Source organism: Carassius auratus, chromosome 35 (assembly GCF_003368295.1).
Source record: "Carassius auratus strain Wakin chromosome 35, ASM336829v1, whole genome shotgun sequence".
NCBI classification, from domain to species: Eukaryota; Metazoa; Chordata; class Actinopteri; order Cypriniformes; family Cyprinidae; genus Carassius; species Carassius auratus.
In genome coordinates, this window is record NC_039277.1 from 14,289,807 (window position 1) to 14,303,336 (window position 13,530).

Below are 13,530 nucleotides of genomic sequence, written 5' to 3' on the forward strand. Positions count from 1 at the left end.
GCCGTCACGAGGAGAGATTTATCGACCACACCCAGAAACACACAGGCGAAATGTCTTCTTTAAAAAGATGCAATTTCAACTTGTTTACTCTTTTAGTGAGAGAAAAAGCTCTTTAACTGGTGCTGAAGCGGGAATGCAGGAGCTGACTGCAGGAAACCCAGATGAACTGCTGAATCACACCTTCACACCAACACCAGCTGACTCGCGTGTAAACACTCCGGTGAAAGCAGCAAGCAATGTGCTCGGCTCCAAAGTGAAAGCTTGAATGCGAGTTGCTTGCACTGCTCCTTTTATACCCACTCTGCGGGGTGGAGCTCGCGATGCAAGTTCCACAGACCAAGGTACTCTGTGTACCATTGGCTTGTTTTGTAACCACTCGAAGGTGATTGGGCTCTCGGGCAAGATCCCATTCGTCAGTCTCTTTTTTACATAACGTAGAACATGACCGACTAAAAGGGAACTGGGGTAAAACAAATTGTTCCTTAGTGAAAACAGATTTGTATATATGTTTTGTAGTTCCTTTTTCAATACTGGGGCTTTAGAATCTTTCATTCATGAGTTTTCCATTTTTTTTTTTTTATAAAAAGAAGTAACATTTATTTTATTTTATTTTTTGTCTAATTAAATTATATTTACTAAAATAACCATGCACAATAATGTACAATACCTGTAAATTCCTGAAAGACAATAATTTCATGATACCCTGAATAAAAATAAATCTCTCTCTCTCTCTCTCTCTCTCTCTATATATATATATGTTGTGTGGGAATCCTGGCTTTTAGGACGCGGCAAAATATTTGTCCACACACACACACACACACACACACAAACAAAACACTTCATAACTGTATAGAATTTTTTTTTTTATAAGGTGCTGAATAATTTTTGGTCCCAATTTTATTATTATTATAATTATCAATATTATTATTATTATTAATCAATTTCACTAGTGGTCCACTGTATGAAGAATTTTGGGGTATAATATGTCGCAGTTCACTTTATTTTGCTATACTCACCTGCATAAATGTAGTATGGTGTCCTGCCCCTACTAGTAAAAAAAATATATCTTGTGTCTGAATAATTGCTGGTTTGACTGTGCATAAATTCTTGGTAAAACTACTAAGTAATTCAGTCAAGAGCAGTGTGTGATTTTCTTTCTTTCATTTTCTTGGATTAACATTACAGCAGATATATATAGCTAAATTATGCGCGGTCACTTTAAGAGACGATGAATCCATCCAATATAATACGTCAATTTTTTTTCTAAACTTTTTACTTTCACTTTAGACATAACCAACAGTTTTTTTCGAACATACTTTCCAAGACGGTATGAATTTGACGGTATTTGTATTTGACGGTACAAGAGCAAAATAAGGCAAATTCAGTGTTCAGGCATTTTGAGACACCTCTCTCTGCATGAGCTCTGAACACCAGAACACCGCGGTGCTGAATTGGGCTCTTTAACATCCTTTTCTGTTTGTTTAAACTGCGATTTGTATTTGTTTGTTCAGGTGCAGGAGGAAGTTCGAGGAGAACTTCACAAAGGAGAGCTCGGTTCAGTGACGCCACTCTCTCGAGCGCTAACCACTGTTGGGAACGTTACTTTAAAAAAGTAATTAGTTATAGTTACTCACTACTTGTTCCAAAAAGTAACTGAGTTAGTAACTGAATTACTCTATAATAAAAGGAATTCGTTACCAGGGAAAGTAACTATTTGCGTTACTCTTTTTAAAAAAAAGTTGCTATATGTCAAAGATTTTTTTTTTTTTAGCAGTTTTCACAAGAACTGAGTAGATGAGTAGAACAGACAGGTGTTTGTACATAACTTTCGATATTTATTGCACGTCATGGGCCACTAGCTTTGTAGATTAGTGTGTCACACATTACATGTACACATTACATGCACGTTCTTGCCTTTGACCACAATGAATTTGAAGTAGCGCTTATATCTCCACCATGAAAATGCCAACTTTTCATCGGATTGCTCCTATCTCGCCATTTCTGCTGCTGCTGCGAATCTCTGTGTAGCTGTTGCGTGTGTGTTTGTGTGTGTGTGTTTGGCGCCGCTGGCGCTGGCGCGTGTGCCGGCATGTGTGTAAAGACACTGGCTCTGATTGGCTACCATGAAACACATGACTCTGCCTTAGCCAGTCATAATCGCTTATCTCATTTTTAACCCACCTCCACACTCGCTGTGTGAGCCAGGGATGCATTCGGATTGCATAGTTTATTAAATCAATGCATAGTAACGCACCGCATTTAACTTTCAGTAATGGTAACGGCGTTGTAACAACGGGAAAAGTAATTAGTTAGATTACCCTGTTACTGAAAAAATAACGTCGTTACCTAACACCGTTCTTTTAAACGCCGTTATTCCAAACACTGGCGCTAACCGAACATAGCGCGCGAGTAATAGCTTCTCTGTTGAGCTTTTCCGCGTCTTGTGTTTCAGTGCTTTAAACTATTTTTATTGTTTAAATCAGCAAGTGGCAAGGCTTAAAAACGGTAAGCTTTTGTGACCACAAGCAACAGTGGCCTGTCAACTGTCCTGAATGTCTTTTTAGGCTGGCCTCAGCCAGACGGTTGAGATCGCCTGGGACACCCATAGACAGTAAAAGAAATGGACACAGCGACCCCATTGGAACTCAATTGAGATAAGTGAAGCCCATTTTCAGCGTTTTTTAGCACTTCCGTTTCGACTCAAACGAAGCTTGACGACGTCAGCAACCTGTCTGACAGATGTAAATGTTTTAGTAGCTGTGCGTGCAAACTGCCATCATTAATCTTGCAGAGACGGCTAGCTTAAGCGGGGAGTTCTTTGGCACGAGTGAGCAGGAGTAAGTATTCTGATTAATTATTTTGTATAGTATTCTAAAATGTAACGCCAGTACGTCATATTAAGTTAATTACCTTCGAGCTTCTCCTCCTGTCTGTACGGTAATGCAGAGTGGTTATGACGCAATCGTTAGCCTATTTTTACAAAAACTGTTTCTACGGGGCCATAATGTAACACAGAAGGTAATGGAGCCCTTTATACATTGTCATGTATCTTTAAAAATAAATAATGGACAAACGGAGTCTTTAAACGCCTCAGATGTAAAGTTATTCGCTGTCAAAGTGACGCCAAAATGAATGGGAGTCAATGGGAATGCTAACGCAAGTGAAGTTCTGCTACAAGATGGCAGCGCGCGGCCGACTTCAACTTCCGGTCGACTTCCTTGCCGCCTGGGAACACCCCCAAAGCCGTGTGCCCCTATAATCGTCATCACCTTTCACCCCACTAGCGACGACCCTGGGATCAGCTGATTTTGATGTGAGGGAGAGAGCAAAAACAGAACTGAAGACGGGGAGTGCCCGCGCGGGGGTCACTCCGTCAGTAGCCTGCTTCACTCACAAAACCCAATTACAGATCAAATAAGGCTTTGGCGGGACAAAAAATTTTTTGGCGGCCGCCAAAAAATTTTTAATGTAGGAAAAACCCTGAATGTGCACCTGAGGGTGCTGTTAACGCCTGTGCAAAATGCGGATATGATCCTGAAGTGCATCAATCATTCATTAAAGGTGCAAAACAATCATAAGCAAACAAAAAATGGGATCCAGGAGGTGGAGAGTGGTAGGTTTAGAGCAGGGGTAGGCAAGTTCGGTCCTAGAGAGCCGCAGAGTTAAGCTTCAACCCTAATCAAACACACCTGAACAAGCTCATCAATCCATTCAGGATTACTAAACTACAGGCAGGTGAGATTTTTTTTTTTTTTTTTTTTTTTTTTTCAGGGTTGGATCTAGGACTGAACTTGCCTACCCCTGGTTTAGAGATATGTAAAGTGGGAGAAGTTGGTGCACTATTGTAAAACCAGTGTACTTGCATGGTAACTCCTCAGCAATTGTCCACTTAATATAATGTTTAACATTCTAGACATCAACCACTTACACTGTGGTAACATACTATGTACACATCTAGTTACTAAGTGCACAGGTTTTAGTGCCACGTTGTAAAGTGGGACAATCAGTCCACTAAAATAATCCAAAAGAGGCGTATAAACTTAAATAATAAATAAAATGAAAATTGTGTTAGCTGTCATAACTATTTAATTAGTCAAAGAATGGTTTGCATTTAATTTTAGCATTCATTTGAATCATAAAAATTCAGCCTACATGAGGTGATGTGCAGGAGTTACAGTATTAATTTATTCAAATCAGTTTATATGAAACAAATATTACTTCAACTTACTTGAAAAGTTAGAAAACTAAAGTAGGCTTTACCTTTGTGTGTAGCTCCACCCATTTCATCCCTTTTGGATGAATCTGAAGTTACTTTGTTTCAGATATTTTAATCTAAGGTGTACTGTTAGCCATTTTAATTATTCTCTTTGTGATGGACCACCATAATATACTTGACACTTACACAAAGTTTTAATTCACTGTCCTCTTTGGATATGTTTACATGCACATTTTTGGTTCAATCGGACTGAATTCATTCCATTTGATGAATCTGTATGTAATGTTAACATGAACGCTAGATAAGTGATCGGGCTGATGTGCAGGTTTTTTTTTACATGCGCATTCTGCACAAATAGTGAAAGTGACATATAGATAATATAAAGTTTCTCAGTGTTTGCACATAAAAACCACTCTCACAGCAGAATTCATATTTATCCATTTATGGATAAATATACAAATAAATTATTGTGCTGCTCGTATTTATCACACCAAATAATAAAAAAAAAAAAAAGACTCATGTGTTGCCTGTGGATGATTACCCAAAACCAGATGTCCTGCTCCAATTCACAGAATTTTATGACAGGACACACATTTATACAACACTTTATTTATAAAAGGAAGAGCAGCTCGTTCCGTGTGTCATACGTCATAATGTTATTTCGGCATCATTGTCATTCTTAAAGTTTCGGGTTTCAATCCAATCAAGGTTTTACATGCACTCTCAAACATATTAGAAGAGGAATAAACCACCCGCTTCAGTTCGATTGAAATTTAATTCAGATTGAGCTCAATCAGATCGCTAAAGTTGTTTACATGAAGGCTTTTCAGTCTGACTGAGCCATCAATCCAATTACAAATAGATTATTTGGTTGCATGTAAACATAGCCATTGTGTCTGTCATTATGTTTTTGATTTATATCAACATAGATTCAGCATGACTGATAAAAGTGAAGCATAAAGTACATAATATCCATCTTTGTCATCTATTCCATTATTTGAAGATTTGAGATTCAATTTTCCTAGGCTAAATCAAGACAACTGAACATTTTGTACATCAGATATGTAAAGTAGCAATGATAGTCGAAACAAACTATAATATTAAAGTGCAAATTATAAATATTGTGATTATTTACCTTTATGACTTTATAACAATAACAGTTTTTGTAAAATTGCTCTCAGAATGATGGCTTTATTAGTTTAATTACAATTGATGTTCTGTAAAAATATTGACCAGAGAGGATGCTGGCTGAAATATTTTCAGAGTTAAGATGAGTTTAACAGTCTTTTTAAACCAGGGGTAAAATAAAGCATAGATCATAGGATTCAGACCTGAGTTAATATACACAACCCACATCAAAACATTTATGGTTGTGGAAGAAACTGCTAATATGGAACAGATATAGTACGGAATCCAACAAAGCAGATAAACTGTGACAATGATTCCTAATGTCAGAGCAGCTTTGCTCTCAGATTTCCTTCTCACTGAACCTTCATTTACACATTTGCCACCCTTCATCAGGGTGTTTATAACTTTCACTTGCTGATGTACAACATAGAAAATCCTCAAATATAAAGATATGATAACGATACAGGGAAAAATAAAACACAAGATCAGATCAATGACTTTCCAAGCAAAACTCACCATAAGAGAACACTCTCCAGAACAGATGTTTGTTTTGCTTGAAATGTTAAAATAACCATTACTAATTACAAAGGCAGTGCTAGAAGTTGAGGAAAAAACCCAACTCAAACAGATGCTTATTAATGTTTTAGTCGTGGTTATTTTCTGTGGGTACAGTAAAGGGTGACAAACAGCCACATAACGATCAACAGCAATTAAAACTAAATTACTAAGAGATACTGTAACAAGCAGCCCTGTTATTGCCAAAAACAGTCCACAGAAAGTGTGCCCAAAGTACCAGCACATCTCAATCAGCCTCGAGGCCTCTATGGGCATCACAAGTCCAATAAGCATGTCAGCCACAGCCAGAGAGAGAATGAGCAGGTTGGTGGGAGTTTGAAGCTTCTTGAAATGAGAGATGGAGATGATCACCTGCAGGTTCAGAAACACAGTCCATGCTGACAGCAATGAAAAAAACATATACATGATATTGGATTCATGTTGGGAGCGTTTTCCCTTGATGCAGGATGAGTTGATGGCAGGAAAGCAGTATTGAATCTCATGATCCTCTATCTTATAGGCCATGAGTGAATCTCCTCCTGTTAGGAGTTTATTCTGCATTCCTTAAAGTCCTTTAATTTATACAGTGTCTGGATCAGACTGCCCCCTCTGATGCTGCATAATGACATTATTTTCCTTTAACACTTTCAACCTTAATATGACTGATGTGATCTTTAGGCATCTTTGTGTTGTGAATTTAACATGCATTTAGGAATAACATGCTTGGATACAGAACTCTGTGAACAGCCAGCTTCTTTGGCAATTAATGTTTGTGGCTTACCCTCCCTGTGAAGGGTGTCGATGATTGTCTTATGGACAACTGACAGATCAGAAGTCTACCCCTTGGTTGAGTAGCCTAGTGAACCAAACTGAGAGACCATTTTGAAGGCTCAGGAAACCTTTGCAGGTGTTTTGAGTTTGGCATGTAACCATATTCTAATTTGTTGATGAGTGAATTGGGAGGTTTTGTTAAATCTGAGCCAAAATCATCTAAAAAAAAAGAAAAAAAAAAAGACTTCAGTCTGTGTGCAGTGAATTTATTTAATACACAAGTTTCACAATTTGAGTTGAATTACTGAAATTAACTTTTCCACTTCAGTCTGTGTGCAGTGAATTTATTTAATACACAAGTTTCACAATTTTAGTTGAATTACTGAAATTAACTTTTCCACAACATACTAATTTATAAAAAAATGTCAATCTAATGCCTTTTCCCCCTGCTTGTTTTGCAATCACATATTTTGTTATGTTGACATATTAAAGTTTTAGTGGAAAAAAATACTTTCAAACAGTCATCGTTTCTGCCAAACACCATTGTTGCTAAAAGAGCAGGCTACAGTTGATACAGTTGAGATTGAAATGACAGAGACAAAGTAAAAAGTAAAAGTGGAGAAAAAATCATTATCTATTTCATGCACAACTTGAGTAAATTATAACAGGTAAAGCTGTCAGCTGTGTGGACATTAACAGTATTGTTAACAGTTCTAGTTCATAATCATACTAAAAAGGCTTTTTTCTTAACAAGATCTTTAGTCTAAATGCTGTGTTCTGTTAATGTGTGAACTTCATATTATTTGTAGTTGTAAGGGGGCTGTTCTAGGTGGGGATTGAACCCGGGTCTGTTGCGTTCAAGGTCACTGAGTTAAAGGAATAGTTCACCCAAAAATCATAATGATGTTATTAATAACTCACCCTCGTGTCGTTACAAACCCGTGAGACCTCATTTTATCTTAGGAACACAGTTTAAGATATTTTAGATATAGTCCGAGAGCTCTCAGTCCCTCCATTGAAACTGTGTGTAAGGGCTACTGTCCATGTCCAGAAAGGTAAGAAAAACATCATCAAAGTACAGGCGCGCAGATGGCACTAGGGATGGGGGGGACATGACCCCCCCAGATTCATAGTAACCAGATCCGTCCCCCTCACTTTCTCAATGAAAGGTTCTATAGGTAAACAGAGGATTAATCTGAGTTTCCACGATGTACATTAGTCTAAGTAGAAGCGACCCGGCCCGCCGCTCCTTTAAACGTGTAATAAACAATTTTTGAAACACGCTTTTGACCGCTTTGTCTGACCGAGTCCCAAAACACACTTGTAGCCAATCAGCGGTAAGGGGGCGTGTCTTGTCCTGATAGCAAGAAGAGTGCGCTCAATTTGAGTGCACAGGACGCATATTACATTACATTTAGTAATTTAGCTGATGCTTTTATTGAGAGAGATGGCGGATAAAGAGGTAGGACCCGCCTAAATATCAGACCAGCTTTCCAGTGGTGGGGAGAAACTCAAGGATTGAGAAGGGCTTGAATCGGACGCCGAGGTTGATTTGTTTCTTTTTGATAGGTGAGTAACGATTTTGCGTTGTTTCACACAACTTATCCATGTTGGCTTTTGTTTGAATATGCTTGTGTGTCATCTTCGCTTGTTTCCGCGATCGTTGTTGCTATGGTTGCGTATGTACGTGTGGGGTAAAGATTTCAAAATAGGGGTGATGCACGGTGGCCGAGAGAGCTCAACTTCACAAAACACATTCAAATAGAAAAAGCACCAACAAATTAAGAAAACCTCTTCATCAGTTTGACAGCACACGTGCTGCAAATACTCAACACATTGATATACAAAAAACAAGCTACAAATGCTCACAACACAAATACAGAAACGCTCTGCAAATACTCAAACCAAACTAAATTACCCCAACAAAAAGAAAATTTAAACAAGTTTTTTTTTTTTTTTTTTTTTAGTATTGATTACCATTTTTATGACCATATTTGTACAAATACCATGGTTAAACTATGGTTATAGAAGTAAATCCATGGTAAATTTGTTAACGATTACAGAAACCATTTTTTTGTTTGCTTTTTTTATATAATAAATTTATTTATTCATTAATTCATTTCAATAGTAAAACCACAGGCTATGGTTAGTTTTTGTAAGGTAAGCCAGCTTACATAACCTTTCACAGGTACAGAAATTGTGTATTTAGTCAGCTTATTTAGGCTAATAATATCCATAAAGCTAAGGAAACGTATGACCAGGATTGTTAAAATAAACAAAATATATTTTTTCAGAGTAAACATTTATAAATTATGTCCCAGCCACATTTGTCCCTTTACGGTGACCCCAGGGTCCTACGAATAGCTGGTAGCTGCCTCAATTGTGCCTATAGCTGTAACCATAGTGATCATATACAGGTGCATCTCAAAAAATTTGAATGTCATGGAAAAGTCCTTTCTTTTTTGTAATTTAATCCAAATAAGCAAACTTTCTTATATTCTAGTGGCATGAAGGCGATCAGTCTGTGGCACTGCTGAGGCGTTACTGAAGTCCAGGTTGCTTTGATAGAGGCCTTCAGCTCCTCTGTATTGTTTGTCAGATGTTACTTCTCTTCCTCTTCACAATACCCCATTGATTCTCTGTGAGGTTCAGGTCAGGTGAGTTGGCTGGCCAAACAATCACAGTAACATGGTCAGCAAACCACTTGGAAGTGTTTTTTCACTGTGGGCAGGTGCTATCGTCTTACTAGAAGAGGAAATCAGCATCTCATTAAAGCTTGTCAGCAGATGGAAGTGCTCCCAAAATCTCCTGGTAGATGGCTGCATTGACTTGATAAAACACAATGGAGCAACACCAGCAGACATCCCAGCACCCAAATCATCTCTGACTTCAGAAACCTCACACTGGACGTTGGATTCTGTGCCTCTCCAGTCTTCCACCAGACTCCAGACCTTTATTTCCAAATGAAATGCTAAATTTACTTTCATCTGAAAAGAGGACTGTGGACCACTGAGCAACGGTCCAGTTCTTTTTCTCCTTACCCCAGGTGAGATGCTTCAGACGTTATTCTCTGGTTCAGGAGTGGCTTGGTTCTAGGAATGTGACAGCTCTGGCTCTTTTCCTGAAGACGTCTGAGTGTGGTCTTGATGCACTGACTCCAGCTTCAGTCCGCTCCTTGTGACCCTCCCAAGTTCTTTAATGAGCTTTTCATGATAAGCTTCCCAAGGCTGTGGTCATGCCTGTTGCTTGTGCACCTTTTCCTACCACACCTTTTACTTCCAGTCAACTTTCTATGAATATATTTTGATACAGCACTCTGTGAACTGCCAGCCCTTTCAGCAATGACCTTCTGTGGCTTATCCTCCTTGTGGAGGGGGTTGATGAACTTCTTCTGAACAACTGTCAAATCAGTAGTCTTTCCCATAATTGTGGTTGCATGTTCTAAACTAGCCCAGGAGGTACCCTGTATTTATAATCAAAATTTACCAAACTAATCAACCTCAAAATAGAATATAAAAATTTTTGAGATACTGATTTTTTAAATTTTCTTAAGATGTAAGTCGTAACCATGAGAATTAAAACAATTGTTTTATATATATATTTCAGATTGTGTTAAATTAATCTAAAATATAAGAAAGTTTGCTTTTTTGAATTGTTACAAAAAATAAAGACCTCGTCTATGACTGAGCTGGTGATTTTTCTGGACTGAAAAATTTTGACTGCTGGACAGCTTGGTTCCCCCCTAGTTAAAAAAATCCCATCTGCACCCCTGTCAAAGTAGTCCATGTGACATCAGAGGGTCAGTTAGAATTTTTTGAAGCATCGAAAATAAATTTTAGTCCAAAAATAGCAAAAACTACGACTTTATTCAGCATTGTCTTCTCTTCTGTGTCTTTTATGAGAGAGCTCAAAACAAAGCCGTTTGTGATATCCGGTTCGCGAACGAATCATTTGATGTAACTGGATCTTTTTGATCCAGTTCACTAAATCGAACTGAATCGTTTTAAACGGTTTGAGTCTGTTCTCAGGTCTACTATGTTGTGTTTTTGTCATTCCTCATTCCTAGCTCCTGAGTTGGATTTATCCCTGTGTCTTGGGTCTAATAAAGATTATTTTGTGTATTCTACCACTCCATGTTCCCTCCAGCAGCGATCGTGACAGAAGACCTGCCCGAATAAGACCCGACCTGACCGTTTAATCCATGTGTTCCCTTCATTTTTGTTTCGTTTTTGTCTACCATTGTGTGTTGCTATATCCATACCAATAATATGAAAACAACAGTGTTACAACAGTGCTAGCATTTCAATCACATTTGCTGCTAAGAATAGATGAGTACATCTATAATATGTTTAGGAGCATGTGAAAAAAGAAAAAGAAAATAAAACCTTAACCAAGTCCCTGCAGATTTTTAAGTCTTAATAGTCATAAATGACATAACAAACATCTTAATTATACTTTTTAGAGGTCTTTATTGTGATTATAGTGATTATATAGTTTTTATGGTGACCACTCTGATACTGCTCTGTTGGTCACTAGATTCTGCAGGAAAATGTGGAATGTGTGACTGAGATAAATTTACTACTATTAGACTGTGTAAATAATGATAATGATTGGATGATAACATTCTTTTAATCATTAATAGGTTTTGTTAATGGTCACCCAACTCAGTGACAAGTTCAAGTCAGACAGTTTAATTTACTCCACAGAACCTATTCAGTATAAAATAAACCAAATAACTGGCTAGAAGGGAAAATAATTGTATACCAAAATTAATTTCTATAATAGCAAGTATAAACATTTATTAGACAAATATGAACAATTGTGCAAATATGAAATGTGCTTACCTTGAACTTGTACACAGCATATTTAACTACTTATTTATTAATGTCTTTCAGGTATCATGAATGATATTATAAAACTAATTTCAATCAAAGTGGATGCAGGGTGAACTATTTTAAGAATTAAGATGTAACTGTGTGTAGGCTTCTCTCGAGGAAGTGGGTTGATTTGTCATATACATGGATTTGTCTTTGTTCAGTTGGCTTACACTTTACTATGATGTCAGAAAGGTCACTGAGGTGAAAATTCGGAAACACAATTATAATTGGTATTATTCATGTTTTGCATGCATTATTGATGTTGAGATGATCTTCCACTGAATATTGTAATAAATATGTGAAATAAAAAGTAGAGTTCCTCAGATATTGAAAATATTTATGATGTTTTCAAATTACAAACTGGCTAAAGATATTTAATTGAGTTAATTGCAAGCAGCATTGCGATGGATGAGACGCTGAAGAGTCGGAATTTAAATAGACTGCTTGTGATAGGTGTCAAGACTGGATTGGTACACGTTAGGCTAACTGTCAGCTGATGTGAGCTCGACTGAAATGGCCTTCCTGAACTAACACAATGCTAAATAATGTTTTTGATTATTGTTAGTATTTATGTCTACTGAAAGCCATGACAAGAACAATAACAACAAAACATAGGACTAGGATCTATGGTTTAAACATCAGTGTGTGCTTTATCAGTAAAGAATAAAAAGTGTGTGTGGGGGGGATCATAACAACAATTATGATCTATTATAAACTCTGATTATAATCTGTAAAAATGTTAATGATAGAGGATGCTGTCTGAAATATTTTAAGAGTTAATATGTGTTTAACTGACACTTTGAACCAACGGTAAAATAAAGCATAGACCAGAGGATTCAGGCCTGAGTTAATATGCACAACCCATATTAGAAATCTTAATATTTTGAGAGAAATTACTGTATTCACTGTAAGAGACAAGATGTAGTATGGAATATAGCAAAGCAGATAAACACTCACAATGATTCCTAATGTCAGGGCAGCTTTACTCTCAGATTTCCTCTTCGCTGAACCCTCCGTTACACATTTACCACTCTTCATCAAAGAGTTTATAACTTTCACTTGCTGATGTACAACATAAAATATCTTCAGATATAAAATTATAATCACAGTACAAGGAAATAGGAAAGACAAGAACAGATCAGTCATACTCCAGGCAGAGTTAGTCATAAAGGGACACTCTCCATAACACCCATGTGTTCTGCTCGATGGATCAAAATATCCGTTATCTGTTATGATGGAAATATTGTAGGCTGAAGACCACATCCAGCAGATACATATGATAATCAAAGTTTTAGTTGTAGTTATTTTTTGTTGGTACAGTAAAGGGTGACATACAGCCAAATAACGATCAACAGCAATTAAAATCAAATTATAAAGAGATGCTGAAATGAGCAGCCCTGTTATTGTCAAAAACACTCCACAGAAAGTGTCCCCAAAATGCCAGCAGATCTCAATCTGCCTCGAGGCCTCTATGGGCATCACAAGTCCAACAAGCATGTCTGCCACAGCCAGAGAGAGAATGATGAGGTTGGTTGGTGTGTGAAGCTTCTTGAAGTGAGAGATGGAGATGAACACCAGCAGGTTCAGAAACACAGTCCACGCTGACAGCAATGAAAAAAGCATATACATGACATTGGATTCATGTCTGGAGCGTTTTCCCCTGATACATGATGAGTTGATGGCAGGAAAGCAGTATTGAATCTCATGATCCTCTGTCTCATAGGCCATGTGTGAGCCTCCTCCTTTAAGAATTTTGTTCTGCTTTCCTTAATGTCCTTTCATTTATACAGTGTCTGGATCAGACTGACCAACCCATCTACCGCCCACTCTGATGCTGCATAATGACATTTAATAAGTTATTGTATGTATTCATTTATTCACACAGTAGTCTGTTTAATAGCCCATAGGTAACACTTTAGAAAAGGAAATGCTTATTCACCATTAACTATGACTTTCCCCTCAATAAACTCCTAATTTTCTGTT

The 13,530-nt window shown here is 37.4% G+C and overlaps 1 protein-coding gene and 1 pseudogene across 1 annotated transcript; both read right to left on the reverse strand.

Moving 5' to 3' along the window:
* Window positions 1–5,419: 5,419 nt before the first annotated feature.
* Window positions 5,420–6,486, reverse strand: LOC113054829 (trace amine-associated receptor 13c-like). Its single transcript, XM_026220627.1, has one exon. The coding sequence runs from the start codon at window positions 6,458–6,460 to the stop codon at window positions 5,420–5,422; it is 1,041 nt and encodes a 346-aa protein (XP_026076412.1). The 5' UTR covers window positions 6,461–6,486.
* Window positions 6,487–12,255: 5,769 nt separating this feature from the next.
* Window positions 12,256–13,329, reverse strand: LOC113053909 (trace amine-associated receptor 13c-like; annotated as a pseudogene).
* Between the last annotated feature and the right edge of the window lie 201 nt (window positions 13,330–13,530).

What these genes read in the sequence shown, in the direction of transcription:
- LOC113054829 (XM_026220627.1), bottom strand. Translation starts at nt 6,460, where the DNA reads ATGCAGAATAAACTCCTAACAGGAGGAGATTCACTCATGGCCTATAAG.